Source organism: Carcharodon carcharias, chromosome 12, assembly GCF_017639515.1.
Source record: "Carcharodon carcharias isolate sCarCar2 chromosome 12, sCarCar2.pri, whole genome shotgun sequence".
NCBI classification, from domain to species: domain Eukaryota; kingdom Metazoa; phylum Chordata; class Chondrichthyes; order Lamniformes; family Lamnidae; genus Carcharodon; species Carcharodon carcharias.
Window position 1 is genome coordinate 61,464,041 of NC_054478.1, and position 22,466 is coordinate 61,486,506.

The 22,466-nt window shown below is 41.3% G+C and overlaps 1 protein-coding gene across 1 annotated transcript in view; it reads right to left on the minus strand.

Moving 5' to 3' along the window:
• Window positions 1-18,272: 18,272 nt before the first annotated feature.
• The window catches only part of fign (fidgetin), a 45,148-nt gene continuing 40,954 nt past the window's right edge, over window positions 18,273-22,466 (minus strand). Inside the window, exon 2 of the mRNA XM_041201405.1 lies at window positions 18,273-21,249. Coding sequence (XP_041057339.1) covers window positions 18,968-21,241 — 2,274 coding nt within the window. The 5' untranslated portion in view covers window positions 21,242-21,249 and the 3' untranslated portion in view covers window positions 18,273-18,967. The remainder of the gene's footprint in view (window positions 21,250-22,466) is intronic.

The following is a 22,466-nucleotide window of genomic DNA, read 5'->3' on the forward strand; positions in this document are numbered from 1 at the left end:
GTTTGTGTTAAAATGCAAACAAATTAATTTCATTAAAGTTTCCACAGATAATTTCTAGTTTCATTAAGTATTGCTCCTTATCAGCAATAAGAATAAAATGCACTGAAAATTCCGGATAATGCAAATGAAATCACTTGAAAGTAAAATATATGTGGGATGATGTTCACTATCTCTGCTGAGTGAGAATGGGGTGGTAATCTTCTAGAAATTGTGGCACTGAATTTACCACCTGACTCGTTCCTAGTACAATAGCCAACATCTTTAGCCACTCCTGGAAATGGGCGGCCAGAGCACCTGCCTGTTGCAGTATGGCACATTAAGGCATGCAAATTGGGGTCCTCTGACAAACGTAGGGCCCCAACACAATTCTCAGAGCCAACAAGCAAAACATGCGCTGCATGCACTCCGCCCTTTGGTACTAGGCCTGGTGTGCCTTAAAGAAATTGATGGAGGCTACTTACAAAACCACCAGTGGTAAGATTTTTAAGAGATTTTCATGGGGTCAGGGAGGAGCATGAATGAAGCTTTTCAATTTTTATGTGACTTACATTACCATAAACATTCATTAAATGGAACAGACAAGAGCAGGCCTCTTGCAAAGTTTGAAATAAAAAAAACAGATGGATGACTTTCCTGATGTGCCTGAAATTCCAGATGTAATGCTGAGAGACCGCCAGCTCAACTCTGAGCAAACATTAACTGGAGAAAATTTGCACTTGAGAGTGTATGGAATTGTGTGTTACAGAAGCTCGTTAGATGGAAGGATTGATGGACGGATGAAAACAATCTGGGAGACTTGGGCATATAGTACATCCCCCGTAACTCACTTACATACAAAATTCTGTGATCTTTTAAGCCACATAATTGAATTGCGTCCAGATTTTCTTTGCATTTGGATGTAAATGTGAAAGGCAATTCCAGGCCCTTAAGTGGCATGCGATTCTAAATATGTAAATATTAATATAATATGGTTTCTGCCACAATTAGTTACAGGCAGTATCATCTGCAACCACAATCTCAAAGGGCTATGTGTAAAGTTTTACTGGCCCCAGGGGGGCAGGGGGGGACGTGGGTGTGGCTGATAAAATCTCGGGGAACCGTGTTGGATTGGCTCCCCAACCATGTCCTGCCATTGGGGAACTTTACCAAGGGCAGGACCAGAATTGGACAATCTGCCTGCCCCAAGGAGGCAGGTTTAAATATATAATGGCCCAATTACCGAGCCATTAGCATTTTGCATTTCTTGCATTAGGAGGCTGCCAGCTAAGTGGAGGTGGACTCCCAGCGGCAGTCCAGGGCGGAAAGGGTTTTTAAAGCAAAAAATGGCTGTGGGCAGGGAAGGCCCCAACTTGGCCTGGGGATATTTTAAAAACACTTCCTTGTCTATCTTCTGTAGGCTGCAGGATCCCTACCTGCCTCAGCAGTGGCCCCCATTCCTGATGGTGCAGCTAAGGCAGCTGAGCTGCTGGCCCTCTGAAGGCGGGTTGCTGTCCTGAATAGGTCTGTAGCCCTGGTGGTTTAATAGCCCTGCCTATAAAATTCAGAGGGAAGCCTTGCTAGCTTCCATATGTGCCATTTCCTGCCAATGTTGGGCCGCCTATCTGATCGGTAAAATTCAGGCCTATTTCTCATATTTGATCTTTTAGTGTAAAATGTACCGCCACATTTTTCAGTATCTCTTTCCTTATTTTTAGTCTTGTTACAGCATCTACCATTTTCTTGCTGAAGGAGAGGGCAGACAATCTGCTTTTTTAAAATCATTTTTATGGGATGTGGGCATGACTGGCTAGGCCAGCATTTATTGCCCATCCCTAATTGCCCTATGGAAGGTGGTGGTGGGTTGCCTCCTTGAACCGCTGCAGTTCCTTTGATTTAAGTACACCCACAGTGCTGTTAGGAATGGAGTTCCAGGATTTTGACCCAGCAACAGTAAAGGAAAGGCGATATATTTCCAAGTTGGGATCGCTAGTAAATTGGAGGGGAGCTTCCAGATGGTGGTGTTTTGTGTGTCTGCTACCCTTGTCTTTCTAGATGCTCGAGGTCGTGGGTTTGGAAGGTGCTGCCTAAGGAGCCTTGGTGAGTTCCTGCCATGGTTCTGCCAGTGTTCATCCCTCAGAGTCCACCAGGAGGTGCATGAGAGTGACTGCAGGAGATTTACAAGGACCTTACCTCCTCTCAGTGTTTCCCTGACAGTCTGTCTACAGCCAGATACTTAATATGAGGGAAATTGTGAATCCAAATCAATCTACGCCAGCTTATAATGCTACGTCTGATGAAAGCTCTCCGTATGCACTTTTTTAAAGTTTGTTTTTCCTTATTGCCAAATACTAGCTAATAAATGTTTTGTTGGTGTAAAAGCAGATTGTGCAGCTCCTTGGCAAATGTATACTCTGGAATTGATCAATATAATACTTTGAAAGAAACCCTGAATTGGATTTTTAAAAATTCAGAGATTTTATTTTAATAGCTTTGAGATTACACAAACTCGTTTAATTGATGGCCTGTGGCCCTTTTTCTAATTTTCCTTTTTTTCTCCATCTCTGATTTTATTTTACATTTGAAAGCTGTATTTCTATTCTTTGTACACTTTTTGATTCTTAATGGTAGCTATCCCTCTCTATCACAAAAATCTTTTCTGTCTCCTCCATTGTCAGTCCCCTCTTCTGATTTCACTTTCAGTTTCTGTTTTCCAGCCCCTCCTTTCACTGGCCTCTAACAGTTGCTGTGCACTTTCTTGTGTTTCTGACCACAATCCAAACTCCTCTGTAAGACCTCCCAGTCTCACACAAATGCTTCCTTCTTGCTTGGAGCCCAGGCACTTCAATGCTGACCTTTACACCCAAATCTACTCTTTACTCGTCTCTAATGTCACTGCTGCAGTAAAGTCTTCACGGGGTCCTAAAGGCTTCTCTATGTCACTAAAACTCAGAGGAGCACATAAGTTTTCCTCACAGTTAATTACCACTAAGTGATTAGAAGTGCTAAATATTTGATCTGCATCCGTGAAGACTTCACTCACAATAACACGGTAATTTGCGTAGCACAGTAGTTATGGTGTGAGAAGGCAGGCAGATAATTCGATCTTAAATGACCATCGACTAAAATTTTTTCCTTGAATGAGTTTCCTTTATAAAGCTAATTTAATAATTTGTGTATATTGAATGTAATGAGAATGATAAGACCATAAGACGGAGGAGCAGAAGTAGGCCGTTCGGCCCATTGAGTCTGCTCTGCCATTCAGTGAGATCATAACTGACTTGATAATCCTCAACTCCACTTTCCTGCCTTTTCCCCATAACCCTTGACCATACTGATTAAAAATCTGTCTACCTCAGCCTTGAATATATTTAACCGACCCAGCATCTACAGCCCTCTGCGGTAAAGAATTCCACAGATTCACTACCCCCTGAAAGAAGAAATTGCCCTCAACTCTGTCTTAAGTAGGCAACCCTTTATTCTGAAATTATGCCCTCTAGTCCTAGACTCCCCCACAAAGGGAACCAACCTCTCAGCATCTACCCTGTCAAGCCCTCTAAGAGTCTTATATGTTTCAATAAGGTCACCTCTCATTCTTCTAAACTCCAATGAGTACAGGCCCAACCGATTCAACCTTTCCTCTTAAGAAAATCCCTCCATACCCAGGATCCCGCCATACCCAGTGGACCTTCTGTGGACTGCCACCAATGTCAGTGTATCTTTCCTTAGGTGAGGGGACCAAAGTTGTTCACAGTATTCTAGGCGTATTCTAACTCGTGCCCTGTATCTTTTTAGCAAGACTTCCCTATTTATACTCCATTCCCTCAAACATAAAGGTCAATATTCCATTTGCCTTCCTGATTATCTGCTGAACTTGTATGCTAGCTTTTTGTGATTCATGCATGAGGACCCTCAAATCCCTCTGTGCTGCAGCTTTCTGCCATTCTTCTCCATTAAAATAATATTCAGATCCTCTGTTCTTCACGCCAAAGTGTATAAACTCACATTTTCCCACGTTATATTCCATTTGTCAAGTTTTTGCCAACTCACTTAACCTGCCTATATCCCTCTGTAGACTCTTTGTGTCATCCCCAACATTTGCCATCCCACCTATTTTTGCTTAAAGAAGCTCTTACTGTCCGTTTTTATATTGCTTGCTAATTTACCCTCAAAGTTCATTTTCTCCCTCTTTATTTTTTTAATTATCTTTTATCTTTGGTTTTTAAAACTTTCCCAATCCTCTGGCTTACTACTAATCTTTGCCACATTGTATGATTTCTCTTTCAGTTTGATACTATCCTTAACTTCATCAGTTAACCATGGTTATAGGAATATAAGGAACATAAGAAATAGGAGTAGGAATAGGCCATTCAGTCCCTCAAGCCTGCCCCACCATTCAATAAGATCATGGCTGATCTGCCCCAGGGGCCAACTCTTCTTTCATGCCAGCTCCTCATAGCCCTCAACTCCCCAATATTTCAAAAATCCATCTGCCTCCTCCTTAAATACTTTCAGTGATCTAGCTTCCAGAACTCTTTGGGATAGAGAATTCCAAACATTCACTACCCTCAGAGAAGAAATTCCTTCGCATCTCAGATTTAAATGAGTGCTCCCTTATTCTGTAACTATGTCCACTAGCTCGAGATGCCCCCATTAGTGGGAACATCTTCTCAACATCTGCCCTGTCAAGCTCCCTCAGAATCTTGCACGTTTCAATAAATGCCTGACCTGTTTAGCCGCTCTTGATAAGTCAGCCCCTTCATCCCAGGAAACAGCCTAGTGAATTTCTTTTGAACTGCCTCCAATGCCAGTATATCCTTTTATAAATAGGGGACCAAAACCGTACACAGTACTCCAGGTGCGGCCTCACCAACACCCTGTGCAGTAGGAACAAGACTTCCCTATTTTTTAACTCCAATCCCCTAGCAATACAGACCAAAATTCCCTTTGCCTTCTTAATTACTTGCTGCACCTGCATGCTAATTTTGTGTTCCATGCACAAGAACACCCAGATCCCTCTGTGCTGCACTTTTTTGGAGTCTCTCTCCACTTGACCAGTGCAGACTCAATGGGCCGAAGGGCCTTTTTCTGTACTGTAGACCTCTATGACTCTATTTAAAAAAATAGTCTGTCTTTTGATTTTTTCCTACCAAAGTGCATGACCCCACAATTTCCTACATTAAACTCCACATGCCAAGTTTTCCCCACTCAACCTATCTACATCTTCATACAGAAGATATCCTCATCACATGCTTATATCCTTATACCCTTATATCCTCATCACATGCCCTGCTACTTATTTTGGCATCAGCAGCAAATTTGGATACATTACACTCTGCCCCCTCCTCCAAGTCATTAATATAGATAGCAAATAACTGAGACCCTAGGGCTCATCCTTGTGGCACTCCACTGGTTATGTCTTTCCAACCTGAAAAAGACCCATTAATCCCGACTCTACCTTCTGCGTGTTAATCACTCCTCAATCCATGCTAATACAATCACCCCAATACCGTGAGCTCCTATCTTGTGCAATAACTTTTTATGTGGCACCTTATCGAATGCCTTCTAGTAATCCAAATATGCTACATCTACCGGTTCCCCTTTGTCAACTCTGTTTGTTACATCCTCAAAAAACTCGAGTAAATTGTCAAACATGATTTCCCTTTCACAAAACCATGTTGACTCTGTTTGATTGCACTAAACTTTTCTAAATGCCCTATTTCTTCCTTAGTAATGGACTCTAGCATTTTCCCAATAACAGATGTTAGATTGACTCGTCTATAGTTTCCTGCTTTTTGTCTCCCTCCCTTCTTGAACAGGGGCATCGCATTAGCGGTTTTTCAATCCGCTGGGACCTTCCCGGAATCCAGTGAGTTCTGGAATATTTCAATCAATGCCTCCATTATCCCTACAGCCACTTCCTTTAAAACCCCTGGATGCAGGCCATCAGGTCCTGGCAACTTGTCTGCCTTTAGCCCTATTAGTTTGTCAAATACTTTGTCCCTCGTGATAAGAGACTGTTACGAGATTTTTCTTCCCATTAGCTCCTTGCTTATTTGATATCTTTGGGATGTTTATAGTATCCTCTACCATGAAAACTAATGCAGAATTTAGTTTATCCCCTTCTTAAAATCTTTCTTCCTCACTGGGATATATCTATGTTGTGAGTCATGAACTATTTTCTTAAATGTCTGCCATTGTTTCTCAACCTTCTTTTCTGCTAATCTCATATCCCTGTCCACTCCAGCCAACTCTGCCTCATTCCTTTGTAAGTACCCTTATTTAAGTTTAGCACAGTTGTTTCCAACCCACGTTTCTCACTCTCAAACTGAATGCTAAATTCTTCCATGTTATGGTCACTGTTTCCTATGGGATCTTTTACTCTGAGAACATTTGTTAAACCTGCCTCATTACACATTACCAGATCCAAAATAGCTAGATCTCTGGTTGGATATTGTTCTAGGAAACTGTCCTGAATTCTTGCTCCTGGCTACCTCTGCAATTTGATCTTCCCAATCTATATGAAGATGAAAGTCACCCATGATTAATGCACTGCCTTTTTTACATGCCCTCTTTATCTCCTGATTTATACTCTGCCCTACAGCAAAGCTACTGTTAGGGGGCCTATGGACTACTCCTACCAGTGTCGTCTTCTCTTTGTTATTTATTACCTCCACCCATATGCATTCTACATCTTCCGATCCAAGATCATTGCTTGCTATTGTACTTATTCCATCTCATACTAACAAAGCTACCCCACCACCCTTTCCTTCCTGCCTGGCTTATTGAAAAGTCACATACCTCTGAATATTTAGTTCCCAGCTTTGATCTCCTCGTTACCATGTGTTCGTAATGGTTATAAGATCGTTAATTCATTTATCTTGTTCCAAATACTATATGTTAAGCAAAGAGCCATTAATTTTGCCTTTTTACCATTTTTCCTCCTTTAACCCTACTTGCTGCTTTTTTTTATGTTTGTGCGCTCTGTCCCTTCCTGTCACACACTAGGAATCATTATCTAAATAGCTGCCCTGCAATGCTGCCATATCCATTTGCTTTGTAAGCCTACGTATCCCCTCTCCAGAACCCTCCCCCCACTCTATTTAGTTTAAAGCCCTCTCTACAGCCCTAGTTATTTGGTTCACCAGCACACTGGTTCCAGCATGGTTCAAGTGAAGTCTGTCCCACCGGAACAGCTCCCTTCTACCCCTGTCCTGGCGCCAGTGCCCCATGAACTGAAACTCATTCCTCCCACACCAGTCTTTGAGCCACACATTTAACTCCTTGACTTTATTTACCCTATGCCAGTTTGCCCGTGGTTCAGGTAGTAATCCCAAAATTATTAAGTTGGAGGCTGTTCAAATTCTTTCAGCATACCCTCCTTTCTAGTCCTATCAATGTTGTTGGTACCAACGTGGATGACAACAACTGGATCCCTCCCCTCTCACTCCAAGTTCCTCTCCAAGCCTGAGGAGATATCCTTAACCCTGGCACTGGGCAAGCAACACAGCCTTCGGGACTCACATTCATGGCTGCAGAGAACAGTATCTACCTTCCTAATTATACTATCCGCTACCACCACTACATTCCTATTTCTACCCCCCAACTTGAATGGTTCCTTGTACCATGGTGCCATGGTCAGTTCACTCATCCTCCCTGCAGTCCCCACTCTCATCCACATAGCCGGGGTTGATGCCAGCGTTGTAGCTAGCATCTGTTACTTTTAACTTAAAGACTAGAAATACTTACCAATCCTACTCACCATTCAGCTGCTTCCTTTTCCAAATCAAGATATTTTGTACTATTAATTAATAGCTAAATTAATGGCTATTCAAGGCTCAGGAGATATGGAACGGAATCTTCCATTCTGGAGACTAATTGTGGTGGCAGGCTGGAAACTCAGCGTGATTCCTGCTGATTCCTTCAGCGTCCTTGCAGTAGCAGCTCATACTGGAGAAGCAGATGTGAGCAAACACATTCCGGGACATATGAGGGCGCCTCTGGCATTGCCTTTCACTCTTCTCTATATAAAGGCACTGCCGGCTATACACCCATGGTCGGGCCAAAGTCGCCATGGCAATGATCCATGTTTGACAGCATCTTGAACTTCTAGAGGCCCTGCTGCCTCTCGCTGCTCAGGCCCTTGCTTTTCATGGTCCTGTGCCAACCATCGATCGGCCCTCCTACTCCTCATCTGGATGAGAGCCATTACCAAGACAAGGTTGTCTGCAGCCTGCATTATTGACACCTTAGTGAATGTGTGAACTATAGAAATGATACGTTAAGTGAGCATGTCCTTTACAGGTTTCCCTCCATCCCAAAGCCAGCAGGCCAGTGCTAAGCCCTTCACCTGGCCTACATCTAGATATGGAATCTCCCCCTTCTCTTCCAGGTAAAGGGCATCCTGGAAGACCAGACCTGTGTGTTCCTGCAATTCATACATGACTGTGTATGGAGACATTGCTATTTGATCAGGGTGATGAGAGTATTGTGCAAGAAGCCTCTCCCTGACACTATTCTGCTTATCTCCATTACCATCGAGACTCTATGGAGACTATTCCCTTGGCAGCATAGAAAACTCACCGCATGAGCCCTTGCCAGCCATGACCATTCACCTGGGAGGATGGAGGTTTAGGGTCGCGAGTTGGCTACTGTCCACCAGCCGCCCCTTGGAGGCATACACCCCCCTTCCCATCATCCCTGCCTCTGATTATAGCCAATGACAAATGGCACAGAATGAGCAGCAGCTCCACACCTTAGTGGGATCCCAATGCTGTGAGACCCATGAATCGAGAACAAATCTGTGGCAATGCAGACTTCACCTTAGAGAGGAGAACAGAATTGAACATGTCTGACATCCAGTTGCCTCATAATTATGAAGGTGGCCCTTTAATCGACTACCTGTGCTGACCTTCCACTCCACCCACCTGAAAAGAGCGTCCTCCCACTTCGAGGGATCTCACTGTCTGACTAACTGCATGGTTAAGGTCAGATTGGAAAAATTGTGCATGCCACCTTTCAAACTCACTCCCCTACTTTCTACCCTCCCCCATCACCTACCAACTTCCCTCATCATTGTAGACCGAGCCAATATCGCCATTCCTCTCCCCTCTGTCACTCTTGAACCTCCCTCGTTATCCCAGACCCTATCACAATAAGCCTCCTCATGCCTTCACTCCCCTCAGAGCCAATATCCACTACCATCTCCGTGCCCATCCTGACCCTGCCCTTTCAAATTATCTGAGCCACCTGTCTCATCCCCCTCCATGATCCACCACACCAAACCCCCTCCACACCACTGAGACCTTCATCTACTAGACTCTCACCCTGGACCTGCCACCCTATCACATCCCTCTCCCTGTTCTGATTGCGACTGTTCCCTCCTATCACCATTACCCTGATTTCATCACCCAGGACCCCACCGTTGACATCACTGACCCTGCCATCTAAAGCACTAGCCCCTCATCCTCTTCCCTGGACACTCTCCTCCCCCTGCCCCTTCTCTGGTAAGCCTGCCTCCTCTATCCAGCCTTAGCTCCACCCTTCCACCTACCCTCCCCCATCCCCACCCCCAGCCTTCAATGCTTCCCATTTCTAGCCTTAGCAGAGCGTTTGCTAATGGCACTCAAGTGAACTTATGCGAGGTCCCCAAGAAAGAGAGAGCAACATCCATGGACTTCAAAGTCGTGGAAGAGATGAAACTCACCAGGTGTATGCCATTTACATACAGTCATAAAACTGAACGCTCTAAATTCTTGCTGGCGGGGAACTTAATTTGGAGGGCAAACTTAAAACCGGTGACGTGTCCTATAAATTAGATTGCATGATATGTTAATAAATGCAAATGAGTTCCCGACATTGTTCGTCAGGAAACTTGACCCACCTTTAACCCATCATCAAAGTCGGGAGAACGAAATTCCAAACTAATTTCCTGCTGGTGGGAAACTGACTTTTTCAAACACACCAAATTAAGTGCCCCTGCCTGCCATGATTCCCGCCATTAGCTGGAGGAGGAAATTTGTTCATGAACTTTTCAAGAATAGATCTCAACTTCATGTGATGTGACATACCCCAATGTTTTCAAGATAGCAAAGCAACATTAACTGTTTTATGTTTGAAAATACTCGATCATTAATTTATTCACTGTATATTAAATTGTTAATTTTCTATAGCAGAGAACTTAAATCAAGATACCACAAAATCCAGCCTTTACATTTATTGCCCCAGAATTAACAGAATAATTTATACTTTCTTCATGGTTTCTAATAGATGTATTTTTTTCCTTCTAGCTACATGATTGCTAAAATAAATTCCCTTAATATGATATAATGGTAGCATTTGCTATTACTGTGATATATAGTAGGATTCTAAATTCATCTGTTCATTTTCCACTAATTATTGAAACCTACTTCCCACTAAAAGATCAGTATAGTGGCATGCCTTTTCTTTTAATATTACATAATTAATCAAAAAAATGTGTAAATGCTTTACCACAACTCTGTGAATACACAACAAGAGGCAATCAGTGACAAAATGCTTGGATTTATTTAAAACAACACATTGAAATTACTTCTCTCCATTTCGGGATGAAACCCTGCAGCCAAAATGATAGCATCAGAGACCGCTCAGTTGCAGACAAACTGATAATAAAAGTACTGACTGTTGTTATTGTTGTTCCTACTGTACTGTCTAAAGAAAGCTAAGTTATCATAATTAACACATGTTAATTGAGGTTATGTTTATTAGTAATTAGATTTTGGGAGCAATTTTAATTCCTGTTTATCTTGACCGCATAGGCACTTGACCTCCAGTAAACAGCATACGAAGATTCTTATTCTGCAGAATATCTTTTCCATCAAGCTGTATGAAGGGGTTACTTCGCCAATTTGCTCTCATACATTGGCTGCTTCAGCGCTTGTGGTTTTTCTATCGAGTGCAGTGAGAAAGGCTCTGGTTTGCAGCAGTCTTTAATGTGGAAGAACCTTTGCACTAATGAGTGGTTTGTCTAGTGTTCTTAACCTTATCAGCAGTGCCTGAAGTGATAAAGGCCTCACCATTATGTGCTGAAAGATGTTGATAATTCTCAATCTCGATATAGGAAGAGGGCTTTTTGCCACCATTCAGAATACATGGTTAAACTAAGCAAGACTGCTTGCAATTACTATGCCAGTCTCTGTTCTATGAAGTGGACAGCTACAGGCAATACAGGGAAGTAGGCAGGCGGGGGCCTCTTGTCATGACAAGAATTATTGCCTGGTGCCTAATAGAATAAGGGCCACTTACAGTGTCATGACTTCTGTCCTGAAAAATGGAAAAATCTAAGAATTGACAGGAAAGAAAGGAATCACTCTTCTGGTGTCTCACAGCTAATAATGACCACATGAAGTAGACTTGCATGTTGGAATATGAAGTGAAGGAGGTTGCATCTCTTCCTGAAGGAGAAAAAAAAGTGGCAAGATATCAGGGTGTTCTGAGTGCTGGCCTCAACATGGTTATGGAATGAGGAACAGTGGACATCATTGTCCCTGTGCACCTGAAGCAGATCCAAAGGCAGCAATAAAAATGATCAGCTGAATGGTTAAAGATGGCCGAATGTTTGAAGAGATGAAGATGTAATTTTGTCCCAGTTCCCAGAGGATCTGAATTAAATATGACTACAGGGCTTAATCAAATAGCTAGTCACCAAACAACAGCCGAGGCTGCATTTTTTATTCCTAGCATGTTTTCTCCAGTTACATTACTTATGCAGAGGTTTGTCAGCAGTGTGCATTATTAGCGCTATAGAGATAAAACTTTAAGTGTGCTCCCAATTAGCACAACAGTGACCATGTACAGTGCCTGTGCTTAATGCCTGCTCTCAGAGAGAAGCTAGTTATGAAGGTCTGAGAAAATGAAACAGCTTAAGCATTCATTTTGAGTGGAGAGACAGCTCCTATTAACATTTAACAGCATTTGTGCAACTCTGTGCGGAGGTTATGATGCAAATGAGGAAGAATTAAAAGTGGCCAGGGGTTTGTCATTGATGGATTGCAGTCTGGCGGTGTTCACACTTCTGTTGTGTCCATCATAAGCGATTACTGTGTAATTAAACCTTATTTCTCTACTCTCCAGTGCATAATTACTTTGTGAATGTAACCATCATCTAAAAGCTACCAAAATGCTTTAGCATTTAGTCTTGCAGTCATTTCTACCCAGTGTCAGATATAGCCATCAGACAGTGCAAAGGAACTGTCACTTTTAATAAGAGGCAAAAAATTAAATGAAACAGTATGCTTATTACAGAAAAATTAGGCTTTCAAGTGGTAGAGTCCTTTTGTAATTTGCATAATTTATTCTTTTTTGCAGCAGCAAGCTTCGGGCAATTTTCCTCACATTTAAATAGATCGCACATTTAAGGCTACTTAAGTAAAATTATCACTTTGCATATTTTAATTGTTGAGAAGAAAGTGAATAGAAAGGTCTGCGGCACGGACTTTTGAGTCGGTCAGATGAACGGCTGTCTGATTTCTGAGCTCAGCGCTGTTCCACTACAGATAACCCTGCAGTTCACAGACATCCACATGCATTTCATCAGCATGCAAATACAGCTTGAAGGAGTGTAACAAGTGGATCTTTGATATTTACAAACTAGCCACTAATAACCAGAATGTAATTTGCCTGACACAAGCATAGATTCTGTTATCTCAGCTCTGTGGACGCCCATAGGTGCTTTCATTTTTTAGATTGCACCTTCTCATGAATGCTGTGCTTGACTGAAAGTAATACTGTGTGTATGTATACATTTTACGAGAATTCCTTACAGCTGAGTATGCTGCTTGTGAGCATGGCCTGAAGGCCAGGAATTCCAGGCCACTGAGGCTGATAGCAGCTCTGCTTTCAGCCAGGACTAAGGAGCAGGAAGTGTTGAGGTTCTAGAAAGGGAGCAGAGGAAAAATACGTGGCTTCTCATCAGCAGGACAGGAAAAGAAATACAGATGTCTCTGATTTTGATGATAACCTAACAGTCAACATTGTGAAGCCAATAATGTGCCTTTCCAACAAAGAAAACTGCAAATAACTAACTTGACTTTGCATAAAATTGTTTGCTGATTAGAAGTGCATCAATAAATACTGGAGTACGCAAACAGTTTTTGGTGTAGGTTTTTGTAATTGTGAGACAAGCTGTTGGGCAGTTTAAAAAAATAACTGCAGCAAATCATTAATTAATTACAATTTAATGAACCTGAAACAGCAACTGAGAGGACCTTCAGAAGTTTATCAAAAATGAAGTGCAACTGAATGCATGTAAATTGCTGAGCACAAGCTAAAGACTCAATTGTGTTGTCTTAGTAATGTCATATGCTGATGTGTGTCCTCACACCAGAAAATAATTACCCTATTAATGCAACCAGATCTAGATCTAACAATGTATATCTGTTTTATTATAAATTGAATTTTAAGTTTATTAAAAAAAACCCTCAGAAGACTGGAAGATCTTTTTTGATTTCTCAGCAGCAGTGCTGTTTTCTCATTGCATTTCAGATTGAATTATGTTTGGAAGAGTGGAATTCTGTATCTCACATAACGTAATAAGTATTCTGGGGTGTAAATTCCGATTTCCTGAGGATTTGACTTGGGAAGGAATGGGGGTCATAAAATGAAGGCATTTGAAAAGCCAAATCTAAAAAATTAAATGCTGATTCCACCGGCCAGCAGAGCAGTCTCCCTGACTCACCAGGGAATACAGACACATACTCACCTCTACACTGGCAGGGATCAGATGCAGACACATTCCCCCCTCCCCCAGGCTGATCAGCATTCCAATGTCACCAGGGAACATGGATGCATGCTTGCCACTAGATTTCCAGGGATTGGATGCACACTAGATGTCCTGGGAAAACTTATGTATTTTTGTCACTGGATTTCCAAGATTTATAATACTCTCCTGTATACCCATTGCCCTTGAAAAAAACTAATGCTTTAGATTGAAAGACTGAAACCACCCATTATCTCACTAGGCAAAAAAAAACACTATTAATGGAAATAAATATTTATTTATAAACTAAAATAATAAGATCTAACTTTACTCCATTGTTTCTGGAAATGAAACAGCAGCTGCTCATCCATCATTTTCCTGTTAAGTGGGAATCTAATGGTTGGACACACAGAAGGATGTCCATCTGTACATGTGCCACACCATTTATTAAAGGGACAGGCCAACTAAACCCAAATGAACTGAGCATATGGGTCATTTCAGGGTTTGAATTTGGTTCAATTCTCATCTATGTAAAAGTAAGCTTCAGATAAAATGGAATAAGGTTCGAAAACCGCTGTACCATCTGCCAATAAGAATCGTGGATGTTCTAAGTGAACATTTTTTCTTTAGAAATAAATGTGAAGTGAGATGACAGAGGCTACACATAAGTGACCTGGGAAAATTTGAACCTTTTGTTCTATCTGGAAATGGTGGAGAAAGTTTTACAGTCCTCCAAAGGACTAACTTTTCTCTTCATTTTCATTGAATCGCTCTGCCTTTCGTGTGTGTGAAGTAAATAGAAATCCACAACCTTTCATAGTCAGAATTTTATTTGAGGTATGCTTGTTCTTTTCTGTTTCCATATTTAGTAGCATAGCCATATACAACAAATTGTACAATAGAGAAAACTTTTCATAAAAATATCTGCCTTGAACCACAAATTTTCTTTTAATGGTAACTACTTAAACTAGTTATTCTATATGAAAATTTACTCCAATAATTTCCCTGTGGTAGCAAGTAATTATGAAAAGAAAGATTCTATGTGGCTAGATAATATAATAGGATTCAGCACTGAATTTCCAGACTACAGTGCCTTACTACTTCCTAGGACTGAGATGCAGAGGTTTACAATGATACTGCACCAATGAGGACAAAATGCATTGCAACAATTTCAGGAACTCAGTCGAGACCTCCAATTTAATTGTAAAGCAGTTTCCAATGCACATACATTCAACCATATAATGATCCCATCACATCAGCAACTGAAAAAACAGTTTAAACCAGAAATGTTTCATTTACACAAATAATGTTCACAAATGATGTGAATTTATTAATTGATCTTTTTCTTAATTAATGATACTGTGCAGCCTAAAAGATGGGAAAGTCTTTACACAGTGCAGTAAAGACAAATTTGGTTTCAGCAGATACAAAATAATATGTGCATATATTTTAAAACCTGCTGAAAATATTTATATTTTATGATACTGTATAGGACTTTTATGTCTATAGAAGCTATTTCTTTCTTTAAAAAAATGTTAATTTACGGATCAAGTTTTCTTTAAATTTTAGTACAATCCTTAATTATTGTTCATTTGATGGGCCAGAATTAAATATGACACACAAAATATTTGTAGCACTTATTGCTACACAAAAAGGCGTATACAGTAACAAACATCCTACAGAAATGGTCTGGTCATGAGTAACATTTTCCAGTCCAACAATATCACCAGTAGGTGTGCATTATCTACACGGCCACACTTTCCTAATGCTTCTATCATTTAAGTTGATAATACTGTTCAGTGTAATGACAGTCTTTCTGAGGTAGACTGTTCCAAGTTCAAGGACAAGTCTTTTATTTTACAAATGCATGACATTCAAAAAGGACATAAAATAATAAATACTACATGTACAATATGTAGCAATGAGGTAGAAATGGTTACAAAGAATGCAACAATGTTTGAATTTACAACAGATGTAGGATAAAAGAAAATTCTGAGTGGCTAAACTGCAAATAATTTTAAGCTCTTTTACAATAGTAGCTTTATGATGTTAAAACAGGAATGATTGTGCTCAAAACACTTCAGTAGGACCATTTTAAATGCTGAACATTCTGTTCTATCATTTCATTTTTCTCAGTCCTGCAGCATGGCTGACCCAAACTGCCTACATTGTAGCTATCATAAGGACTCAGATGTGCCATCCTTCCATTTTAAATTAAACTGCCTTTAACAATGCTGTGTATTGTGCTACACTACTAGTGTTACATTTAAGAACGGGGAAGAATTTAGAATGACAGGCAATGACTGTGTGCTGTAACAGGAACAGCTGATTAGGATTGGGGAAGGAGGTAGAATGTGCCATTGTAATTAAATGCTGCCTATCTCTGTGCTATAAGGTGTTTGTGTAAAATTTAACAATGACTCAAAAACATAATACAGACTTTCGTTGCCTGACACACTCCAGCATCTCTGGCTGAATGACCTCCAGCACAACATTAAACCTATTTACACTTCAAGAGCATGAGTGCTGACTAAAGAGCTTTCACAAATAAAACTAATTTCGCTTTCTGTTAATTAGTTTAGACGGTCAGAATTTAAATTACTGTTAGAAATACTGGGCTGTTAAGAAAATTCTGGAAACAAATAAATTCTACCCATGTAAGCTGGTCTTTTACTGCTCACAAATCGATAAATCAAAAAAAATGTTTAAAAAGGGATAAAATATGAAATTTATTTTGGGACAAAACAAATTATATTTTTCACCAACAAGCCACAAACTTTGGTTTCCACGCTGCATTCACAACAACTATAAATGGTAAGTACAGATGTGGAAAACCCAGGGTAATTTTGTTTTTTTAATAGCTGCAGTCTGATGGCATGCATTGGTTGAAATGTTATGAAATTTTAAAATTTTAAAGCCTATTTTGATATAACATGGATGCACAATGTCACATTTAGGTGGCACATTAGGGTGGAATGACCCACAGCGCTGATGTCTGTAATTACACTTCCACTTCACTCCAAAATAATCCAAGCTAAAGAAAATATTACAACCCATTATTGGTCTTACAATTGATGGGTTAGCTGGAATCATTGAATTAAGTTTCGCATCATCATTTCCAATAAATGCATCAAGACTGAAATAAAAATCTAGTTTGAAAGCAGACACCAAAATTAATGGCTAACCTAAAGACAACAAAAAGGGTCAGCACAGTGCATTGGCAAACTTTAAGAGAAATATTGATTTTAGACTGTAGCTTGTTAAAAAAAAAACTGTAAGAAGGATACTCTGAAATTCTAATTAAAATGAGCTTTTTCCACAAAAATAATACATGGGGGCAAAACCTAACTTCTTTATCTTCTAGTTTGGCGTTTTCAGTGCAGATTTTTTTAAAAATGCTTTTAAACTTACATTATTTAATGGCAACACAAAGTACCAGTGCTTTGCAACAGTTCTTTAACTGTATAAAATAAAGAATTGGAAAAAAACAATACATTCAGCAGCAAGCGAGACTGTTTTGCTCATGCAGTCACAAGCTTTGGGGCAGCTGCAGCCTAAGCTACTCCTGTTCAGAGACATTACCCAACATCAATCAGCTGTCAAAAACAAAAAGTTGCACATAAAGCATTAAAGGATAAAAAGAAAGACAACACAGGAGGGGTGATAAAAATGCCACACATGCCAGCTAATAGTTGTTCCAGAAAGAACACTCCACAGAATGTATGGCTGAAGGAGGGAAAAACGTGAAGCTCACTTGAGGGAAAATTAGCAGCTCACAGAAACTTGTTCTGCAGGTTAGCATACCAAAGTGTAATCTGACTTCAAAAAACCCTCTAATAATCTGCTTTCAGAGAGAATATAACAAAACTGAGGTAGAACAGAAAGCAGGACACACTTCCTCCTTGGGCACATCTATGAGGAATGGTAGTTAAATTAATGTGAAACTGAACACAAAAAGTTTTTTTTTCAGTGTGCTGAAAATCTTGCACTCATTTTCAATGCTTGGCTACTGCTTATCCAGCAGCTAGCCAACTGCCTGCCACATGTAGTAGCTCTGTGACCCATGACCTTCCAACTTTGACATATAATGAACCCTTCCCCACCCCCATCTCAATAACCTAGAAGCTACAACTGTAACCAGTCGGCAGTGGCTTGAAGGTCAACAGTCATAGTTCACAGCTAAGTGTGCCTTTCAGATAGTAGTGAACCACCAAATAAAGAATATGAAAAATTATTTCCCCAAATACTTAATTATTAAAGTGGCTTTCAATTGACATGTGCACCTCCTGACTGGGTACTGCAGCTACTGTAAGATCACAAACATTATTGTCAGTTGCTAAAGTTCACTACGATAAAGAGGAGCTTGGGCTGAATTTACCCCCAAGTTGGAAAGCAATCACTTTCACAATAAGGATTCATCCTTCTGTTTAAGCCTGGAACAGCTAAACAGTGTAAAAGGTTCTGACGGACCACTTCAGAATAAACCTGGATACATTCAAAGTCATCTCCTCGCTATTATTTTTTTTTGAGGTAAACATACAGTAATATTAGTAATGAGAAACCCAGCCTATGACTCTCAGCAGTACATAGTGCTTTCAACACATTCCTTTGAGGTACAAATCACAATCACTTTCCTGAGTATTTGCGGACAGAACATTAAAAGAACTGAACTGCTAAAATTAAGGTCCAGATTATCAATACCCTGCTTTAACTGTTCCCAGGTGATACTGCAGAACAGACAGGATTGAGGAATACTGTTGTCCTAAGAATGGCAAAAGCTGGCTAGCCACCTCCTATTACAACCGTTCATTTCTCAATAAACATTTAGTTCAAAACTGTTTAAAGTTAAAGCTCTTGTATTAGCACATGCCACCTACTGAATTGTGAGGCAAACAAAAAAATAAAGCACCACTTCAGGCACTTGACAGCAACTGAATCTCAAGAACAGCAGAATGGAATCAACACAGAGGGTTCCTGTCCTTTGAAAACAACCCACTTTTCTCTGCACCTTGGTGAGCGTCGTCTTGTTTGAGAAGAACTAAGCATCAACATAAGCTTTTCCATATACAGCTTACATTTGAGTAGCTCTGACATCTTGCGCTCTTCCTTCAAGTTTACCCTGACTCTTAGTCATATGCCAAGGTCACTGTTGTCTCCTTAGTACCTTTTTCAACTGTAATACTACTGAAAAAGGGGTTTCTAATCCCTATGTAGCACATTACTGTGACCAATGATCACTGCATATTCACAGGCTTATCATTGGCTGCAGCCAAACATTTTGTTCCATTCAACATACACGTCCAGCTCTTTCTGGGAAATGCTCGGCTGGATCTTGCAAAAAGCATTATCGAAGTCCTGGTAAGTGATTGGCCTTAACTGATTAGGCATGATGGCTGAAAGGTCTGTGCCCTGCATGGCATGGAGGGGGCCTACCATTGCTTCCTGACACAGTCGAACTACATCCAAGCCAGAGAAGCTCTCAGTACGCTGCACAATCAGTGCAATCTCCTTGTCACTGAGGCAGTAGTTGTGCTGTGAGAGCAAGTGTATTACCATCTGATGCCTTGCTGTACTGTCAGGTAATGGGATTAAAAGTCGTTTCATAAAGTATCTGCGACCAGCTTCGTCTATTTCTTCTGGTTTACTGGTGGCACAAATTACCACAACCTGATCCTCCACAGAGGTCACTGAAGTGTTCAGCTGCATGAGGAGCTCTGTCTTAATACGGCTGATGGGACTGGGTTCTTCGTTCACTTGTGACGAAAGAAGCAAATCAACTTCACTGATGAAAATGACTGAGGGCTGACGACAGCGTGCCACAAGGAAAGAAGCCTGAATGATTTTGTCCCCTTCCCCCAGCCACTTTGAAATAAGTGCTGAGCCATTGATTCTGAAGAAGGTGGCCCCCAGCTGACTAGCTATGCACCTGCCCAATAACGTTTTGCCTGTTCCTTGAGGACCAAAAAAAAGGATGCTTCTAGGTAGAGCACTGAGTCCGGTGAAAACATCAGGCCTCAGTATGGGCCATAAAACCTCCTCCTTTATAGCTGCCTTGGCCATTTCAAGGCCTGCTATGTCACTCCAGTCTATTGGAGGCCCTTGGTTTATAATTTCATTGGTTACAAGTTCTATAAGATGTGAGTCAGTGTTCTTCAACTGTTCATCAGCTGGCCGGTTGGATGAGGTAGCTGCACGAATGCCTGGACCTTGGATTGGATGTGGGAGGAGCTGTCTATGCTCATCACTACGTTCATTCATTACCGGCGAGGTGAATTTGCCAAAGGATTCAGTTGATCTTGATGGTCCCAAGGAGTTTTTACCAGCACTGTACGAAGGGGGTGTGAGGGCCCTGTTTGACTGGCTGCTGAATTTTCTTTGCTGATCAGTCACTATCAGCTGCTTTGTTGGTTTAAATGCTAGAGATGCCGACTCAGCACTCCTGTCAAAGCCATTTCCTCTGTTTGAGTTTGAAATGCTATTATCTGGCATTCTGTACATGGGGCTCTGCGCAGTCCGCTGTTGTCCATAACTGTAATTTCCATAGCTAGGGTCCATTTCTCCTTGTCCAGCCATGTAGAAAGCTTTTCTTTTCAGGGAATTGGCTGAACTGTTACTAAGTGGTGATGGAGCAATTGGTGGTAAGCCATGACTCTGGTAACTGTAACCTGGTACAGTGGTTGGAGGGAGAGGAGTTGGAGCAGCAATGCCTGATGGCAGATATGCAGAAGGAGGTGGGGCTGCACCAGGACTGTATCCAGGGCCAACAGGAGTCTGTGGGGGGTAGCCAGCTGAAGGATAATTATACACAGTGCCAGAAATGTTGGAGGAGCCAGTACTATAGCCTGGGACTAAGGAAGGAGGAGGGGGAGGGGGAGGGGGAGGAGGGGGGGGCTGCAGAAGGCCAGAACTGTGCAAAGGTGATGGATGAGGTGATGGAAGTGCTGGAGCTGACTGGCTACTATAACTTGAATGCAGATAAGAGCCATTGTAAGCTGTGGCATATTCCTGAGATGCACCGACTGGTGGGAGCCCAGAATGGAGACTACCACAGGTACTGCTGGAATAGCTTGGTTCTGGCAGGTTGCTGGCTACTCCAGGAGAGCTCCCTATATTTCCAGGAGCATCTGTCGGTGGAAGGGTAGTGGTCACTCCTGATTTACTTGCAGTTATGACATCCGGAACACAGCTCATAGGGTACACACCTTCAGAGTTCACTGAAGATTGCCAAGGCTCGCCTTCATTTTTCCGTCCATTAACCAGTCCTGGTGGCCCCTCTGAGTAGCTGCTTAAGATAGATCGCTCATTGGGGCCTTCTAAAATTCCAGAGTATTTCTCTGCATATTTTTTCAGCAGGTTTGAGGCAGTCAGTGCAGAGATATCATCGTTGGCCCAGGCATACTGATAGGTGCGTTGCAGATGGCCTCTAAACACGTCTGCTTTGTGGGCTGGTGAACGAGTGGTGGAGGAGATGTCAAAGTGCTGTTCCGGCCACTGGCTCAGAGGCTGGGCATGCTCCGGCGTCCACTGCATCTTCAAGCCTGCAAAAGATAATATTTTAATCCATTAAAAACTGACACTTTGAATGCTGGCTAACCTATTGTGGCACTGAATGTTTACATGAATTTACATGGTGACTTAATGGAGTTATGTGACTGCTGACTTCTCACCTTCAGCAATGACGTCTCACTAGGTATATAAATTTTTATTTGTCTTAAATCTTATTTACTTAAGCTAAAGCTTAATAAGCACATTTCTGCATGCACGGCAAGCCACAAAAGAGGTCTAACTGTGAAAAACTTCGTTCTAAACACAATCCACCTTGCGATAAAGACTAAAATCAAGAACACCCAGTCATGCCACCGGCTTCCATCCTTCACCACAGGCTCAATGATTGGCAGGTACTTGGAGATGAAGGTCAGCAGCACAAGTACACAAACTGCGTGACTGAAACCAAATCCCAATTGGAAAAAGTTACATCTCTTCAGGAGGGATTTAACAAAGGAATAAAATATTTTTATGGTAACCTTCATCAACATCTACCTAGATGGGAAGGAATTATATGACAGACTGGGGGCTAGTGCACCTTTAAATTGCATCTAGCTTTAAATTACTTTATGCCTGCACAACCGTTTTAGTTTATTTTGTGATAAATTTAAACAACAACACTACAGGTATCATTAGCTAATGATTCATATGTTGTCTAAGTCTATCATGATCATTATAATAAAAATGGAAAATTATTCCATGACATGTTGCAATACAAGGCTAACATTACATTTATCTTTTTAATTTATAAAAAACAACACATTACTGCATCCCACAACAGTCTCTGTTACTGAACAGCAATCAGAGAAACTGCATTTGCTGGTTGCTTCTCAATACAGTTTCCGTTTTCTTTTTAATATAAAATATGAGACACAGCTGACATATCACTCCTAGGATACCTTTTTGATTTTATACTGAACACCTAGTTAGCGCGGTATAATGCACCCTGTGCAGAACAATATGACACAGACATTTCAGGTCATTCTATAATCCAACTCTCATCTGAGTGGTCTGAGACAGTTTCAAATCTGCTTCACAGAGTGCAGCAAAGCAATCTCCCAGGCAGCGCTCCATCGCTTTCATCACACAAAGCCTACAACTCGGCATGAATTACAACTGGCCCTTTTGCTTCTTAGTCCTGTTGTCGAAGCTCTGAAAAAACAAGCGTCACTTGTCTGCCAGTCCTCTTTCTTTAGCAGCCTTCAGGGTA